Below are 18,730 nucleotides of genomic sequence, written 5' to 3'. Positions count from 1 at the left end.
CCGCGAGTTTCGCTTTCCAGCCGCAGCATAAAGTCCAGCGCAGCTCAGAGCTCGGAGCGGGTCCTGCCTCGCTCGACCCGGGCGAAGCTGTGGCTTGTAAACAGTTTTAGAAAAGCCAGAGTGGGAAATTTAAAGCCGAATATTAACGTGATATCTGAGACATGTCCCAGCCTGAGGAAGACGGCGGGTACTCAGAGGACGCTGCTCCTTTATCCATCCTCTCTAATCTGAGTGAGTGTCGGAGCTGTTTACTCCTTTATTCGTCTAGTTCGGCTTCGTTCGTAGTGAATAATGAACACAGTGGAGCTGAAGGGACGGACACGGAGAGTTAAAGCGAGCTTCTCAAATTCACCGGTTCACAAAGTAAAAGTGAAAGCGACCGGTTTAAACAACAGGAAACAAACTTTTAATTTTTAACTTTTTTAAAAATTATTTCCCCCAAATACAGGAATTTCTAAAGTTGAAGAGAACTGGAAATTGGGTGAAGTCGGTGAGTGGATTTAAAACAAACTGGTTTCAACTCTTTCATCCTCTCAACACAGACCAGCCTTCATGTGGCCTCGCGTTAACACACAAAGTATTTTCTTTTTTCCCACCAGAAGTCGTTGTTTTGCTTTGTGGTCATGAAATATCACTGGACTACTTGATTGCGTGGTGCAAGTACTGTCTTAAACAGGTGCGGTCATTTTAACAGTCTCGTCCTCTGGATGTGAAAGAGGTGGCCTGTTCATGACGTTTTATTTTATATACCTTACAGATAAACATTACAGGCTGTTGTGAATGGAGCCTAATTCTCCTCTAATGTTGTTTCTTTATTGTAGAACAAAAACTGCTTCACCTGTCCCAGATTTGACGAGGGCAAGAAACAAATATGTGGGGTGGGATTTCCGTATCAGGTGTTGTGTCAGAAAGCGAAACTAACTCTCGAACTAAAGGAACACTTTGAGGAAAGACTTGGGGCATTAACTGCTGCAAAACTCTGTGAATATAAACCAGTAAGGATATTTTTCAGTTCAGTTTTTTTTCCTAGAGATCTGTAGTGTTTTACTACATTTTGTTAAAACTACATCTGCTTTTCATCTGCGTATTATTATTATTATTATTATTATTATTATGCATTAAACTGACACCCCCCCCCCCCATCCAAACCTGATGTGATCAGTGTCCAGGATGCCAGTCTTATGTGGAGAGAGCAGATAAGAAAAACTTGTGTGTTCGTTGTACCATCTGCACCTCCAGGACAGGGTGCACATATGAGTTCTGCTGGAACTGCAGGAGGGAGTGGAAGGGGCCAGTCATCACTGCTCTGACGTGTGCAAACGATGGCTGTGGAAAGCAAGAGGTAGGTCTGCTTCCTAAATGTAGGTATATTCATTCGAAATTCTTCTTCCAGCTGTCAGTATTGTAGACTGGCTCTTTGGTTATGACTGCAATAATACACACTGACTGGCCACGTCATTAAAACCACCTCCTTGTTTCGACACTCTTTCTCCATGTTATCAGCTCCATTTACTATATAGGTGCACTTTGTAGTTCATCAGTTACAGAATGTAGTCCATCTGTTTCTCTCCATACTGTTAGCCTAATTGACACACCACCACTAGTCAAGTCAAGTCAAACTTATTTGTAGCACTTTTTACAACTGATGTTGTCACAAAGCAGCTTCACAGAAATCCAGAAAAGACAAAGTTTTAACATGAATGTAAAAACCCCCAGGTGAGTAAACCAGGGGCGACAGTGACAAGGAGAACCTCCCTCAGAGCTGAGGAAGAAAGCTTTGGAGGAACCAAGGCTCACACGGGGGGACCCATCCTCCTCTGGTCAAGCTACCTGCAAAGTTATTAAACTACTAATATTAATAGTAGTAGCTACATTAGTGTCACTGCAGTAATTATCCACCAATGATCCACCACCCAAATAATACCTGATCTATGATGGTCCTCTGACCACTAACAAAGAGGGTAAAATAGGGCTAACAGAGCATGCAGAGAAACGGATGGATTACACTTTGTAATTGTAGAACATGAAGTGAAGCTAATAAATGGACGAAGTGCGTAGATACAATGAGGTGGTTTCAATGAAGCCGCCAGTTGGTGTGTATCTGAATGTAAAATCTGTAAAACAGTTATGGTGTATAAAGTACAACAGAAAATGAGGGAATCAAAGACTGAGCAAGTTTATACTTTATAAGGGAGTACTTTTTTATTTTTATGCTTTAAAATTTGCACTATGCAACACTTTCATTTTCATATTAATACAGATGGAGTTATTTATACTGAAACTCATTAAGTAAATATGGTGATGAGAATAAAGAATAATTGCAATTTACAGAGAAACAGCATACAGAATATAATCTGAATGCTTGAACGCTACCAAAGAGAGAGACGGAAGAGAGAGATTGCTTTATTTATTCTTTGAAATAAATAAGAATTCCCGAATCAATTTTATTCTATATTGGCATAACATAAATGCTCAGTGTTACTAAGAATGTATCTTACATTATCACATGCACAAATGAAGAGTCATTTTTTTATGATCTTTTAACAGGTCAGTCCACTTAATCCTCTTGTATTATGTCAGCCAGAGTTTAAAAGGGACAAACTCCAGAAAGAGAAAAATGATGTAAGTAGATTCTACATGTTTTCATGTTATGTGATTATATAATTAGAGATTCTTCTTTTTGTGTTTGAAGTTTCATATATTTCTTTATTTTTATCTGTAGATATATCCAATGACCGACAAAAATCCTGCCAGAAAGCGCCTTGCCCTGCTAATCAACAACATTGAGTTTCTGTATTTGGATGACAGATTCGGGGCGGAGAAGGATGAGCTTAGCATGGAGAAGCTGTTTGAGGGTCTGGGTTACACTGTAGTAACACTAAGGAATCTATCTGCCAAGGTAATTACTAATAAACATCAGGCGCATAACATTGTCTTCAAGGGCAGCCCATGAGGTGGTATATCATCAGTTGCTGAGTTGCTCTGTTTTGGTCTGTTTGGCAGGGTATGGACGACGCCATGCGAGACTTCTCCCAGCGAGAAGAGCATAAACTGTCAGACAGCTGCTTTGTGGTGTTCATGTCCCATGGAAGTGCCTCTGGATTAAATGGAATTTTTAACCAAGAAAGTGAGGATGTCTTCTCTACTAATGATATCTTCAAGCACCTGAACACACTAAACTGCGCAGGATTACGTGACAAGCCAAAAATCATCCTCATCCAGTCATGTAGAGGAGGTGAGTAACACACTCATCACAGCACTCTTTTTCTTTACAGTTCAACTGCGCTTCTCTGTCTGTTTTAATGACATTAGCGTTTATTGTTAAGACATTAATTTAACAAAAAATCTATAAATGTTTAGAAGACGATGGTGATGTGTATGTACAAGACAGTGGAAATCAACGTTTACATACAGAACATCGTGAGAAAGACTTCTGCTGCCTGAGATCCTGTACTCCAGGTAAATATTTCTGTCTACACAAGAAATATGTAGGTACGATCCAAATGATAGTTTATTAGAATCCCGTTATGCATCAAAAGCTACATTCATATTGCACATAACTGTTTTCTGCCCAAACATGACACAGACTGTATGTTTTCAGAGCAGTCTGAACATGGGAGTCTGATCTTTTCAAACCAGTTTTGAGCCTTATATGGTCTTGTGATCAGAATTAATATTCACCCTTTGCATTACACTACGCTGTGTATGCGCTTATCATTTTTATCCTCCAGTGTCCAGCTAACTTCATAATAGAACCTGTGCATGCAGGCCGAATGGAGGTCTGTTTACGCTGAAGACATATGGGTCACTACAAACAGTAATGTGAACCATTAAGAGGGAGAGAGATCAAATCTGAGAAAATAATCATAACAGAAAATTAAGGCTTGTAATGTGCAGCAGCTCAACTGATTCAGGATCAGAATTTGTTGGCCAAATATGTTTGCACATGCAAGGAATTTGGCTTCACAGTAGCTTACAGTATGCAATAGCAGAAAACAGTAGGTAAACAAAGGTGTTAAAAGGGGTTCTTTGCCAAATGCCACAGAAGAACTGCCTTTGGTTCCCTAAAAATCTTTCAGTGGGTGGTTCATTTGTTGTGAATGAGATGCAGGAGTTTGAAGGACCTTTTTGAAGCTTAATGAGCCTTCACAGAATAAAGGCTTTAGGAAGAATGCTTAAATTGGAATAGAACCTTTACCTTACGTGGAGGTTCTTTGAACCTTAGAAAAAGGTTCTTTCTACTCACAAATCTCTTCTGCAGAAGAACTGCTGACCTTAATTATTTTCCACAGCTGTTAGATTTCACAATCATGTTAACATCGCAACCAACAGAACATGAATGAAAATGGGTGCATGTTCCTCCATTCATTTGAGGAAAATACATGTAAATAATGTATGTAAACATTTATGGAGACACATTTTTCAGGTCTTTTATTTCATTGTATTCAGTGAACAAAGAAATAAAAATGGCAAAACTTAACGTAAGTCCAGCAGACCTGATGGTGGTGTTGAAATGTGTTCATGTGAAATCCTACTGTAATTCAGTCACACAAATTCCAGAGTGTGTAAAACAGACAAATAAAATATAACTAATGCAAACTAACTTGTTCTTTTTCATTTTTTTTACATACAGATACTGTGTCCTACAGGAATATAGAGAAAGGGACTGTTTTCATTCAGGACATTGTGGAAATATTCAACCAGTATGCCCACCAAGACCACATTGAAGAGTTGTTTAGAAAGGTGCATGTCTTGATTATATTTCAGTCTGGTAGCAGTTCTGTGCTGTTATTAATTATTACATGGTAACTTACCATATTACTGCTTCCATTGATTGTAAAATGTTTGTGATGTATTGTTATATTTACCAACAGGTTCTCAAAAAATTTAAAGAGACCCATCGCAGACAAATGCCATGCAAAGAAAGAACAACACTCTCAAAGAGTTTCTACCTCTTTCCTGGGCTGTAGGTGACTTTGGACACATACTCATAGCATATTACTGTAGAGGATATTTCCCAGTACTGGTAACATGTAAAATGTGACATTGAGGTTTTTGTTTGTTTCTTTTTTTCCTCAGGAAGTTTATTCTGGTAATTAAAATAAGTAGGTTATTCTGTATAAATAGTGATCTGTCCCAGCCGTGGGGCAGCCATGGCTCAGGTGGTCGAGCAGATTGTTCACTAATTGCCGGGATGGCAGTTCAATTCTAGACTCCTGTGGTTGGTATAGTGTAGTGGTTAACACCTCCCCCACCAAGGCAAGCACCCTACACTATACCAATAAGAGTCCTTAGGCAAGACTCTTAAAACCACCTTGGCCTACCTGTGTATAATGATGAAATTGTAAGTCGCTCTGGATAAGAGCATCTGCCAAATGTCATAAATGTCTCGGCAAGCAGCTGAAAATTGTATATCATCAACTTAAACAAATGTTTATAAATGAGATCTCGAACAAATGTTTCTTGCAGCATAAGAAAATAAGGAAATTTGACATGTGATACAAAAATGTATATGAATATATTTAGAATATATAGCAGTATGGACTGGTGACCCATCCAGGGTGTTTCCCAGGGTTGACCGCTGGGATAAGTTCCAGCTCCCCTGTGACCCAGAAGGATAACTGGCTTAGAAAATGTGTGTGTGTGTGTGTGTGTGTGTGTGTGTGTATATATATAGAAATATGTATACATGTTCTTGAGATGTCTTTTTTTAATGGCTGGAATGTTTAATGGAAAATTGTGGCAAGAGAGAGTGTGTTCTTAGCCTTCTTCTGAAATCTTCTTGTTCTATTGATGGTTTTGGACAAGCGCTCAGGGAAAATAATGCTGGTGCATCGACACAAGCTTAGAGTTCAGAAAAATATTAAGCTCAGTGACTGCCAGAAAAAGTGGACAAGCTTATCTGAAAAGGTCTCAATTTATAAGACTTTCAGGCAAACAAACAAACAAATGAACAAATAAATAAATAAATAAAAATTTGTCTAATAGTGAAGAGAGAACTAGATGATTATTTCAGTTTACATATTTACAGTTTACATTATTTCACAGATTACATATATAGTATACAGTGTGCGTATATGTGTGTGTGTGTGTGTGTGTGTGTGTAAAATCATCATACATCATAACTTCAGTTTCACTCACACATACGTGTACCTGGCAAAACCTTTTGCAAGTGTACAGATCTCAGAACAGGTTTCAGAGAGCAGTCTGTTCATGCTACTACAAATGTAAGCTATGTGAAAATGCACATGGTGTGCTACACACAATAGCACTATTCTTAATGAAAGCACAACAAATGAATCATTTTTAAATTGACTTTATTTAACAGTAATATGTTGAGTCTTGAGCCCTATTTCAGCTGGATTTGTTTCACCAGAGAATAAATTTAAACTTTGCTCAACAGGACTTGCCATACTGAGAAGTACCTTCACATTTAATTTCATTCTCCATCACTAAAAATAAAAATATTTTAGATTACAGTGGTCCTGTTTCGAATTGGAGCTGTTTTAGCAGTTTACTTTGTCTCCAAGTCACTGAAAACAGAGGTGCTGTTGTCTGATAGCAGGTTTTGTTTTGACATTGCATCCAGGTTGATTTGAACAGGATGACTCTTACTGAAGGAGCTTTTAGTTGTGCAAACTGTATAAGGTAAATTGCTACGGAATTATTATTGTACAGATTTCAATGGTAATCTCCAGTGATGTAATTCATTACTTTACTCAAGAAGTTCTTTCATGTATCTGTACTTTACAGAAGTATTTCCATTTTAGGTGGAAATTTTACTTTCATTTTACTTTCACTCCACCATATTTCAAAGTCAAATATCTTTTTATTCCACTACATTAAGCAAAATCTATCATTCCTTTAGGCTTATGTGTGCATAAAAATCTAACTTGTCAAAAAAAGCTCAAGGCAAGTAAAAACTCCTTTGTGAACCTGTGTTTAAGGTTTTTTACTAAACGTGTAGCTAAGTTGCAGATAAATCTTAAACTGAAACTTGTTTGATACTTGTTTGTAAAAAGTTATTTTAGATCCACTCAGTTCTACCTAATGGAAATTGTTTTCCATCAGTGTTTTGTGCTTATGATAATTATGATAATAATGATTATATTATGATAATAACTGAGAGTGACACTGGAGTATTTTCACCTAAAAGGAGTTAATGAAGCAAGAGTGTTGTTACAAAATTGATAATATGACATCAGAGCCATAATTAATCTTTTAGTACTTTTACTTTCCATACTTAAGTACATTTGAAGGCAAATACTTTAGTACTTTTACTCAAGTGGAGGTCTAAATTGAGGACTTTTACTACTTTTACTGGAGTAATATTTTACCTTGGGTATCTCTACTTTAACTAAAGTACATGATTTGTGTACTTCATCCACCACTGGCAGTCGCTCAAATTCCACTACTAAAAGTTCAACAGTATCCTGTGTAAATTTACTACAGTGATATGTCATAAATCCAAGTTGCAAAAACAGTTTGTGACCATTTTTTTTACTAATTGTTCTCGCAGCAACATTTCTGAAGGACTTACAATACAGCCTCTGTAAAAAATGTTTGGGTTTTATTTCAGACAGTCAGATGAAGGAAGAAAACCTTTCTAAACGGTAACAGTAATGACAGCTTCCTAAAGCACAAAATCATTGTTACCAAGAACCGCTTACTAACATTACAGATCATGTTTCATTCTTGCAGTGTGTTCTCTTGATGTTTGTACTCCTTCAGCAGATGTCTTTTCACCCCCATCAGCCTTGCTTTCTGCAAGAGCATCACAAGTTGTGGTCATTCAGGAAACATGACATAATTCAACAGTGCATACATTTTACATTGTTGTTATTTTCTCAAATTTCTCTTGATGACCACATTTCTCTGATTTATTGACCCAGAAACTTTGAGACATTAAATGTGTTGGGGTTGGTGACTTTAACAATCGTTAAATAGTAAATCTTTAAATTGATGGAGAATGTGTTGTATATGGTTCTATATATAATGTTTTAGAAAAGGGCTCTTTATAGCACCAGAAAGGTTTTTTCTATTGTTACAAGCTTGACATTGTAACTTTAGAAGAACCCTTCTGGGTGCTGTATAGAACCCTTTTCAAAAAGGTTATATGTAGAGCCACATACAGCACATTTTCCAGCAATCTGAAAAACCCTTTTATGATACAAAGAACCTTTAATCATGCAAAGAGTTTTTGAGTGTTCATGGTTCTATATAGAACCATTTTCTTTACTAAAGAATCATGTTTTATAAGAGTGTTGAAGACAAAAATTCTACCAGGGGCTGTAGTTTTATACAGTTCATCCTGTACATGGTAAACCCAAGCATAGATATAGTCCTCAATGATTTTCTCTACTCTGTAAGAATTTTCAGATTGTATGAGAGTATACTGTATCATTTCAGTATCTTTTCATTCGTCTGTGAAAGAGCGCATGAGTGAAATCATGTGCAGTAAAATATGTCTAACACTGTAAATAAATTTATATTAAACTATTTGCAAAAGAGGTCAGTGTTAGAACATCAATTAAACTATTCAAACATCAGTGTATGAAACATTCTGAACAGCTAGAGTTACGTGAAAGTTATGAATATCTTCCTTTACCTTTACAACTTGAGTGTCATCAAAGAGGTACCAGTTATCATCTCAGTTATGATCGCAACCTAAATTTTAAAGTCATGATTCTGTGGAGAACAGTGTGGGTGAACGTGTCTCGTATATTATTTAATTCTCTACACTGAATATTTAGGTGATGCTTAGGTAGGCATGTGGTGTACCTCCAAAGAAAGGCTGAGAGGTATATAGACTGGTCAATCAATTTTCCTGACAGAGTTTCTGGCTCTTTTGTATCTCTGGAGTTCCATCAACAGTATTGTTGGATAATTTAGTATTTCAACACTCTGAAAACAGGAATTTGAGTTTTTAATGAAATTTTTTTTTTAAATCTCGATTTAAAAGCTCATTTTAAATCAACATAGGAAATTCAAGTGTTTAACATACTTATAATCTATGATAAAATGAGTCAAAGAAACCCCACTGTAACCTGAATAATGAAAACTGCTTTCATTCAGAATTGGTATAATTTACCCTTATTGTGTCACCATGCTTTTTACAAATGTTACAGTACATCTGGTTATACCATTCTAGTTTTTCTGGTGTGAAGCATAATAGCAGACCTTGTTTCTGAAATATAAACAATGAAGTTTAATTTAGAAGACTTTTTCTTGACATAAATATTGTATGTTTGAATGTGTTTTTCTTTCTTTCTTAACAAGTGTTTGAGTAAAGACTTCTTTATTACCACACTGTACAGTTCATTTCTGACATTGACAGGGATGATCAGCTTCATATTGGTCTCATTCTATTCAGTTGCATGGTCGTTTGTACAGATGTATTTGTGCTTTTCTGTTACTTCAAACACCTAATACAATTATTAATATGATCAGTTCAACTTCAAAACAGTAATCTTTAAAAGATTTAAAAGATTTTTGGATCTCGTTTATACCTGATCTGAATTACACTCACTGAATGCAGTACTTCAGATATGCAGAATACAAAACTAGAGACTACACACAGTCCTCACAGCAAAGCAAAACAAGAGTTTGCTTCTTTAGTTTTGTACTGGAGACACAAGGCTTGTATATTAGAAGTCTATGTTACTGAAGAAGATTTTGGTGGAGAGCCTTCCATTATATTTTAGCCATATTAGCCTCACAGTTCCAGTGCAAAACTACTGAGATTTTTGGGTGAACCATGATTTTAATATAGAGTTTGGGAAATAGATATTCAACACCTCAATATTTTTTGTTAATTAAACATATTTCCGTTTGCAGCTATTCACATGATACATACGCCAGATATTGGTATTACCTCAACAAAACTATGCAATGGATGGAGAGAGTCAAAGAGTTCTTTCAACACTTTTGCAACAAGGTAATTGAGCAGTATAACAATGACCCTGGTTACCGACAGATTTCTCAACTCCTAAATGCTCCTCCAAGAAACACTGAAGCTGTTATCTGCAAGTGGAGGGAACATCACTTGACTACGCATAGAAGCTCCTTACAAGATTTCTGACTGTACAGTCAGAAAGTTAGTCAGAAGAATAGCCCAAGAGCCAAGGACCATTCAAAAAGAGCTCCAGAAAGACCTGAAAGCTGTGGGTACAGTCATCACAGAGAAAACAACAGGCAATGCGCTCCACCACCACGTTTGTGATCAACCAGAAGACTCCATCACTGAAGAAAAGGCATGGTGAAGCTCGTTTGAAGTTTGCTGCAGAACATTGTAGAAGCTTGTAGATTGGAAAATGTAGAGTGGTCAGACGAGACAAAAATCAAACTTCTGCAACAACGTGATATGTCATGTTTGGAGGAGAAATGGCTCTGCATATGACCCTGAAAATATCATTCCTATAATGAAGTGTGGTGGTGGAAGTATCATGGTATGGGGCGGTTCCCCTCTCATGTCACCAGCAGAATCCAAATTATTGAAGGGAAGATTAAAGGAACCATGTACTGGACAATTCTTGAGAAGGCTCTATTGCCATCCACAAGGACGATGAGGATGAGACATGGGTGGCTGTCCAGCAGGTAAAAGTGCTAAAATGACCCAATTGTTGAAATGAGCCAGTCAATCACCAGACTTAAACCTAACAGAAAATTTGTGTAAGGAACTGAAGATCAAGATTCACCATTCAAGATTTAAAGACCTAGAAGAATGGGCCAAAACCCCACCTGAACAGTAGTTTCGTCATACAGGAAGCATCTTGAAGCTGTCATTATAAAGAAGTGCTTTTTTTTTATCAAGTTTTAAATACATTTATACACTTAATGTTCAGTACTTTTTTCCTGTGTTATTCCACTTCTTTGCATGTGACTTTTATTCAAATATCATATGAATAGCTGCATTGGAAATATTTTAATTTAAAAAATGTTGACATGTTGAATACTGTCAACAGTAGATAGTATATGCTGTCCTTTAATTGCTGGAACATTTAAACTGCAAAATTTATTTTTAAAAATGTGAGAATACCTTGTACACATCTAAGCCTACTTCATTGAGAATTGTAAGAAAATATTCAGCTGCATCCTCCTGCTCATACACTGAACTGAAAATGTCAGTCATTAGCTAGAATAATTAGTAAAAAACACTTCGATTTTTACTACTCAGCAACGTGTTTTCATCAAACTGACTTTTAGTGATAAAGTGCTTTACATAACAACATCATTTCCTGTACAAAAAAGCCTTGTGCTCTCATAAGTTTGAGGTAAGAGAGGTGCGCCTATACATTCATGCCACGTAAAAGTCTGCTCTGTCTAGTTCCCTAAGCTCCCTTATTATTGGCCAGGGAAGATTGTGTTTCCTTTTTTAAGGTTAGGTAAGTATTTTTTGTTTTAGAGTAGGCAAGTGTGGTTAGGTTTAGTTTTGTTCTTTCCTTTGGTGCCATCAACAGATTGACTCTTCCAGCTTTTAATCCATCATCAACAGTACGGCCTTTTTATGCCACATTATTGATCCTACAGTGCCTTAGACAAAATATGGGGTTGTAACTTAACATTTTTAACTTCAAATAATACTTGACAGGACATAAAGCACAGACACATACAACCCCAATTCCAATGAAGTTGGGATGTTGTGTAAAACATAAATAAAAACAGAATACGATGATTTGCAAATCCTTTTCAACCTATATTCAATTGAATACACTACAAAGACAAGATATTTAATGTTCAAATGGATAAACTTTATTGTTTTTTGCAAATATTCACTCATTTTGAATTTGATGCCTGCAACAAATTCCAAAGAAGTTGGGACAGGGGCATGTTTACCACTGTGTTACATCACTTTTCCTTTTAACAACACTCAATAAGCGTTTGGGAACTGAGGACACTAATTGTTGAAGCTTTGTAGGTGGAATTCTTTCCCATTCTTGCTTGATGTACAACTTCAGTTGTTCAACAGTCCGGGGTCTCCGTAGCCGTATTTTGCGCTTCATAATGCGCTACACATTTTCAATGGGAGACAGGACTGGACTGCAGGCAGGCCAGTCTAGTACCCGCACTCTTTTACTATGAAGCCACGCTGTTGTAACGTGCAGAATGTGGCTTGGCATTGTCTTGCTGAAATAAGCAGGGACGTCCCTGAAAAAGACGTTGCTTGGATGGCTGCATATGTTGCTCCAAAACCTGCATGTACCTTTCAGCATTAATGGTGCCTTCACAGATGTGCAGGTTACCCATGCCATGGGCACTAACACACCCCCACACCATTAGAGATGCTGGCTTTTGAACTTTGCGCTGGTAACAATCCGGACAGTCCTTTTTGGCCTGGAGGACATGACGTTCATGATTTCCAAAAACAATTTGAAATGTGGACTCGTCAGACCACAGGACACTTTTCCACTTTGTGTCAGTCCATCTCAGATGAGCTCGGGCCCAGAGAAGCTGGCGGTGTTTCTGGGTGTTGTTGATATATGGCTTTCGCTTTGTGTGGCAGAGTTTTAACTTGCACTTGTAGATGGAGGGACGAACTGTGTTCACTGACAGTGGTTTTCTGAAGTGTTCCTGAGCCCATGTGATAATATCCATTACAGAATGATGTCGGTTTTTAATGCAGTGCTGCCTGAGGGATCGAAGGCCAGGGGCATTCAATGTTAGTTTTCTAACATTGAATGTGCTTGTGAACAACTGAGCCTTTCAGGGATGCTCCCTTTATACCCAATCATGACACTCACCTGTTTCCAATTAACCTGTTCACCTGTGGGATGTTCCAAACAGGTGTTTTTTGAGCATTCCTCAACTTTCCCAGTCTTTTGTTGCCCCTGTCCCAACTTCTTTGGAACGTGTTGCAGCCATCAAATTCAAAAGGAGTGAATATTTGCAAAAAACAGTAAAGTTTATCCATTTGAACATGAAATATCTTGTCTTTGTAGTGTGTTCAATTGAATATAGGTTGAAAAGGATTTGCAAATCATTGTATTCTGTTTTTATTTACATCCCAACAACATTTATCAACATCCCAACTTCATTGGAATTGGGGTTGTAAAACACTTGTTCTGTTAACTTACTATTCAAAAGTCGCTTAACTATCACTCAATTAAGGAGCACAAGATTTAAGTTAGAACAATTTACATATATATATATATATATATATATATATATATATATATATATATATATATATATATTTTTTTTTTTTTTTTTTTTTTTTTTTTTTACAGTATGTCTTTTAAAGGATTTTGAAAGATTATGAAAAATATTTTTAACGCTTTAGAAAGTTTGGCAAACGTTTAGCAAACGTGTAGAAGACTTTTTTTCAGGAGAAATAAAATAAACAATGCAAAAACCAAATGTCATGTGACAGGTTTCCCTCACATTAAACGAAATTACAGCAAACACAAACAAACACATGTGAAAAGATGGCAGCCTTTTTAAATGGAAAGTGATCAAACAGCTCTATATGACAGAATGTTGACTTATAAGTTTTATTCTGATAATAAAGGCCTATAATATGTCAGTATGTTGATCACATACTGCATACTGTTTACTACTTTTTGGCACGAGCAGTATGTGTGCAGTATATAGTAGGCAATTTCAAACACAGCCATGTTTCCATTTCTAATTTCATGTATGTTGCAGCTTCCCTGACGTCCCTGTAACATACTAATCAGAAAATTCTGTTTGTTTCATTAATCTCTTTGAACCATTCTGTGAGAAATCTCTTTTTTCTGCCACAAATCGCTGTTGGAGCACTTTCATTTAGAGAGGCTGTAGCCTTTCTGGACATGTCTCTGTAAGAGCTGAAAGTGGCAGCACTCCTTTAAAAGCTCTCTGGTCTCCTCAGTCCAGCTCTGCCTCTAAACCATGCTGTAAGATGCACATGAGGGAAATGCATCACATGATACTAAATCTATGTGCAAATTCTTCTAGAAATAAAATGTGTTTCAGGTATCAAAGGAAATTTTTTGCTAAAGTTGAATGGAAAAAAATTTTGACGCTCATAAAATTTTACTGACACAATATTACTGTTTTCAAAGCCTGTATTCTTAAACTTTATGAAGTATTAAAATGCTTTTTGAAATAATTCAGCACCTCAAAGAAGATAAAATGAACAAAATGAACCAATGTAAGATTTGGATTGTAGCAGGCCAAGTTTGTCTGACCCACAACTCTATTTACAGTTCCAGTTCAGGCTTTGGGTCACTCTTAAGAGAGAGGCACGTTGGTCAGATTCTCTGTTTAAGATTTCAAACTGCTCTCTCAGTGAGGACAGCAGTTCCACACCTTCATTCTTCTCATGATTCTGAAAATTGCTGATTTCAGTGCTGTCACTCTTCCTGTGTTCAATGGATGTTGATAGTTAAACCTAATATGAGGATTGTAGGTTGGTTTTTGTACTGTAATTTTATGGGTGGCATGGTGGCGCAGCAGGTAGTGCTGTTGCTTCACAGCAAGGAGGGCCTGGGTTCGATTCTCCCTGTGTCGCTTTCCTCCCGCAGTCTAAAGATATGCATTCAGGCCAATTAGACATGGTAAATTGCCCCTAGGTGTAAGTGAATGTGTATGTGTGTCTGCCCTGTGATGGACTGGAAACCTGTTCATGGTGTATTCTACCTTCTGGCTGGTGACAGTTGGGATAGGCTCCAGCAACCCCTGCGACCCAGAAGAAGAAGCGGCTTAGAAGGGTTGTGTGTGTCTGTGTGTGTGTGTTCTCTCTCTGTCTTGCTTACTAAGCTGGTCATCTAACAGCTCTCATGTCATCAGAATGCTGAAACACATTAAAAGTCCCATTTCCTGATTAAATACATCAACTGTTGAAAAACCTAGTCAACTTGCACTAACCCTAAATTCACTAAAACTAAATTCAGTGGTCATAAAGAGTGTCTGCAGCACAACATTGAAATAGCAGGTCACTCCCAAGTTCATCAGACCGACATGAGGCGCTAGAAGGAAGATGAAGAATTAGTCTATAAAACATGAAAAACTGTTAAAACGAAACATTGTTGTGTTACAGAAAATACAGTAACTTAGACTAAGAAAATAGCATACAGGAATGAAAAAATGACAACAAAGTACATGGCTGAAAATATATAAACAGAAGCATGAAGTAAAGTCCTTAAGTAGGAGGGAAACTGACATGTGAATGAAACAAGACGTTCATTTATTTTTTCATTTAGGGTTTCACTGCCCTCTTATGTTGAATCACTCTTACTACATGTCTGTTTTTACAGTGATGCACTACTTTAAAGCAGTGACCAACCTTCAGTGTTTAATTTCATTCTCTACTATTTCTTTCACTGTGCATAGCTGTGGACCAGCTGCTTCAGTCTGTTCTGTTGCTGATTACCAAGCAAATTATCACTGATGGCCACTCTAGGCTTAGAGCGAATTGTAAGCAAAATCATTCCACGTTTGAGGCAAGGCTGTGGCCAAATATAGCCTTAAATAAAGCCAAAAGTTTTATGTGGAACAGCCATGTTTTCTTCAACAGCATAAAATGCAACAGTATGCTCTTTTTTTGAGACCAACTAGTTGTTTGGTCTTCCCCTCACATAAGTATCTTACAACATAAAGGTAATCACCCATAAAGTGTTAGAGGGCCGTCTAATAGTTGTGGGCAGAGGTGGACGAAGTACACAAATCATGTACTTGAGTTGAAGTAGAGATACCCAAGGTAAAATATTACTCCAGTAAAAGTAGAAGTCCTTACTCTAGACCTCAACTTGAATAAAAGTACTCAAGTAATTGCCTTCAAATGTACTTAAGTATCGAAAGTAAAAGTACTAAAAGATTAATTATGGCTCTGATGTCCTGTTATCATTTTTATAAATTTATAAAACAAAGACTTGCTTCATGAACTCATTTTAGGTGAAAATCCTCCAGTGTCTCTCTTGATAAGCCAGTCTTTTAATAGAACGTCATTAATTAGTGACGCTGACGTCTTTTAAAATGATCATAAGCACAAAACATTGAAGGTAAACAGTTTCCATCAGGGAGAACCGAGTGGCTCTGAAATCACTTTTTACACACAAGCAAAGTTTCAGTTTAAGATTGCTTTGTAAATTAGTTACAAGCTGAAAGAAAAACTTGCTTTAAACTCAAGATCACAAATAAGTTTTCCTTTACTATATTGAGCTGTAGGTCTCTGTTCATAAACATAAACTAACCCAAACTGATTTACTATAAAATGAAAGTGTTTGTATGAAATCAGAAAAAAAGAAACACGCCAGTCACGACTGCGTATGTGTACATATTTCTATATTGTGCTCTATTTACACAAAGTTAGGTTAGTTCATCTTTTAGTTAGACGTATGTGCTCCCAAATTTTTACACTGCTGCACTGATGTTGAACCGCGCGCTGCACTGGGTCAGTATGACCAACAGGTCAAAACAAGCTCAGAACAAAGTGACCGCTGTGCCCTGATTGGTGCTCTTGCTTTGCACTTCTTTTGTTTTGACATGTTACATTTTTATACACACAAAAACCAAAAGGAACGACAGATTTCTCAAAATGTAGTGGAGGAAAAATTCAGATATTTGACTTTGAAATGTAGTGGAGTGAAAGTAAGAAGTCGCTCAAAATGGAAATACTTAAGTAAAGTACAGATACACGAAAAAACTACTTAAGTACAGTAACGAATTACATTTACTTAGTTACTGTCCACCACTGGTTGTGGGGCCCTCAGCAGATGCTTGTGTTGCATACTAATAGAGCAGGCACTGCTGTAGGTTGGTAAATCTCAAGGATAAAGGTTGGTGACCATAGGTTTAAAGTAATTTGAGATAAGATTTTGGTCTAAAAAAATTTTACATTTATTCATGAGAGAGGTACATCCAGATCATTGCAGGGCAAATATTGCCCAAAGAAAACCTGTTTGTTACTTCTGCTTTACTTTTATCCATCATTACATATAATAAAATCTCAGAAGACACATGCAGGTTCACTGGTTGTTTTGGATAGTAAATAAAATGGTTCTATTTGCATTGTAGACATCACAATGCCTGGTTCATCAAACCACTCTGAATGTTTTATCTAAATAATTGAATTGCTCCAAAATTTTAAAGCAAGAGGGGAATAAAGCCCCCCTAGCATTGCACTGTGCAACAGTGGGACTGTGTTTTCTAGTGCGATCACCAGTAGCTCAATAACATAGCAGGGTTCCAGCATCTAGTGTTTTGAAAAATCAGTGGAATTCCCCTCTTATTTTACTTTTCATATTCTGAGTTTGTCTTGACATACAATAAATTTAGGACGTTCTGAATAGCCAGGACCAACAGACATGGTGATACATGTGCAGTGTTTGTATTACAGGAAGAGATTTCAATTGTAAAAATTAATATTGTGCAGATTGTGCACAACTTGAAATCATTCTTGATTAATATCCAGCATTTCTTGGTAGATTTTCATTGAGGAACTTTGCTGCATAATAAAAAGCTCTAGATGCAGAGCTGGGCACATGAGAGATGCATTGCAGAAAGTGGAGCAAAATGTGCTTGTGTACCATGGAGAGATTTCCCTTATTTTGACAAGTGTTACTCCAAGTCAAATGCTGCTGCTAGGTTTTTAGTAGATAATGAAGTGATGGTTATGTTGACATTAAAGCTGTAGCAGTAGTGTAGCCTCATGGGTCGCTCTAGAGCAGTGGGCACCAACTGTACTTTTAGAGATCTGCCTTCCTGAGCACTTTAGCTTCAAGTCTAATCTACCCACTTGGCCTATCTGCCTTAACAACCGACACACTGGTGTGACGGAATAGTAATACCTCTTGAAGTATCAAATGTTGGTTGACTGTTGAAAGATTCATTCATATGTTTAAAGAAGTCTGAAATGGAGAGAAATTATTTGTGCTACAGGTCAGAGTGGACTGACAGTCTGTTGGATGAAATACCCGAGTTACGAAATGTCACTGGCATGAAGAGAAGAATGCAAAGTCGTTAACTGGGAGATGAGAGGGAGGTGCCTTTGTCAGTTCCTTTGTCTGAGGGAGAGCTCAGCGATTTTGCTGTCTGTTTGGGTTTGTTATCCTCTTAAAGATAGCCAGGACACTGGTGAGTAAAAACACAGAGTGTACGTGTGCAGTGAAGAGTGAGAGAGTGAGAGAGAGAGAGAGAGAGAGAGAGAGAGAGCTTACCTGTGATCAAAACATATGCATTGAAGATTGAGAGAGAGAGAGAGAGAGAGAGAGAGAGAGAGAGAGAGAGAGAGAGAGAGAGAGAGAAAGCGAGTGATAGACAGAATTTTATTGGACATTAGACCATTAATTTGTCCCTATCAGTAATTGTTTTATTGTTTACCTGTTACAAGACCACAAACAGTAAAATACATTTCTACTATTTAGATATCTTAATAACAGGGATTTCACTGCCTTTTTCCTTTGTGACCTTTAGATGAGTGCTTAATGGTCTGCAAATAAATACATGGCAGGAAATCCTCTCTCCTCTTTATTTATGTTTTCATCTAGCAGTAGAGGTCCAGACAGGTGGTAGGATGATTAGGCAGGTTTAAAGAGATGCAGATGAAGTGTTATACTACCATTTAATGCTGTAAACACAGTGCAGATACAGGAACGAACAGATATCAGTGCACATTTAAGACATAGAACAACTGTGATGGTTTACTACCATACTTTATAGTACTACCATATTTTATAGTTTTAGCAGTCATAGCATTTACACTCTTAAATTTACAACTTAGCATTTACACCATAATTTATTTTGTCCTTTG

The 18,730-nt window shown here is 37.1% G+C and overlaps 1 protein-coding gene across 2 annotated transcripts; it reads left to right on the top strand.

The window, feature by feature from the left end:
* Positions 1-18: 18 nt before the first annotated feature.
* casp23 (caspase 23, apoptosis-related cysteine peptidase) lies at positions 19-7,481 on the top strand. Of its 2 annotated transcripts, none has more exons than XM_017699599.2 (11): positions 19-231; positions 449-490; positions 600-676; positions 822-995; positions 1,163-1,342; positions 2,548-2,622; positions 2,723-2,899; positions 3,004-3,235; positions 3,364-3,459; positions 4,634-4,743; positions 4,875-7,481. In XM_017699599.2, exons 1-11 carry the CDS (start codon positions 162-164, stop codon positions 4,968-4,970), a joined length of 1,329 nt encoding a protein of 442 aa, XP_017555088.1. In that variant the 5' UTR covers positions 19-161; the 3' UTR covers positions 4,971-7,481. The 2 variants fall into 2 exon arrangements, with proteins under 2 accessions (XP_017555088.1, XP_017555087.1); XM_017699598.2 differs by having other exon boundaries at positions 3,361-3,459.
* Positions 7,482-18,730: the final 11,249 nt, after the last annotated feature.

The sequence above is a fragment of the Pygocentrus nattereri genome, chromosome 2, assembly GCF_015220715.1.
Source record: "Pygocentrus nattereri isolate fPygNat1 chromosome 2, fPygNat1.pri, whole genome shotgun sequence".
Lineage (NCBI taxonomy): Eukaryota > Metazoa > Chordata > Actinopteri > Characiformes > Serrasalmidae > Pygocentrus > Pygocentrus nattereri.
Note: the sequence above shows the minus strand (reverse complement) of the source record. Positions and strands in the feature narration are given on the sequence as shown.

What these genes read in the sequence shown, in the direction of transcription:
- casp23 (XM_017699598.2), top strand. Translation starts at nt 162, where the DNA reads ATGTCCCAGCCTGAGGAAGACGGCGGGTACTCAGAGGACGCTGCTCCT. An exon ending in AACTCTGTGAATATAAACCA is followed by an intron (nt 996 to 1,162) that starts GTAAGGATATTT and finishes TGATGTGATCAG; the next exon opens with TGTCCAGGATGCCAGTCTTA. An exon ending in CATCCAGTCATGTAGAGGAG is followed by an intron (nt 3,236 to 3,360) that starts GTGAGTAACACA and finishes ATAAATGTTTAG; the next exon opens with AAGACGATGGTGATGTGTAT.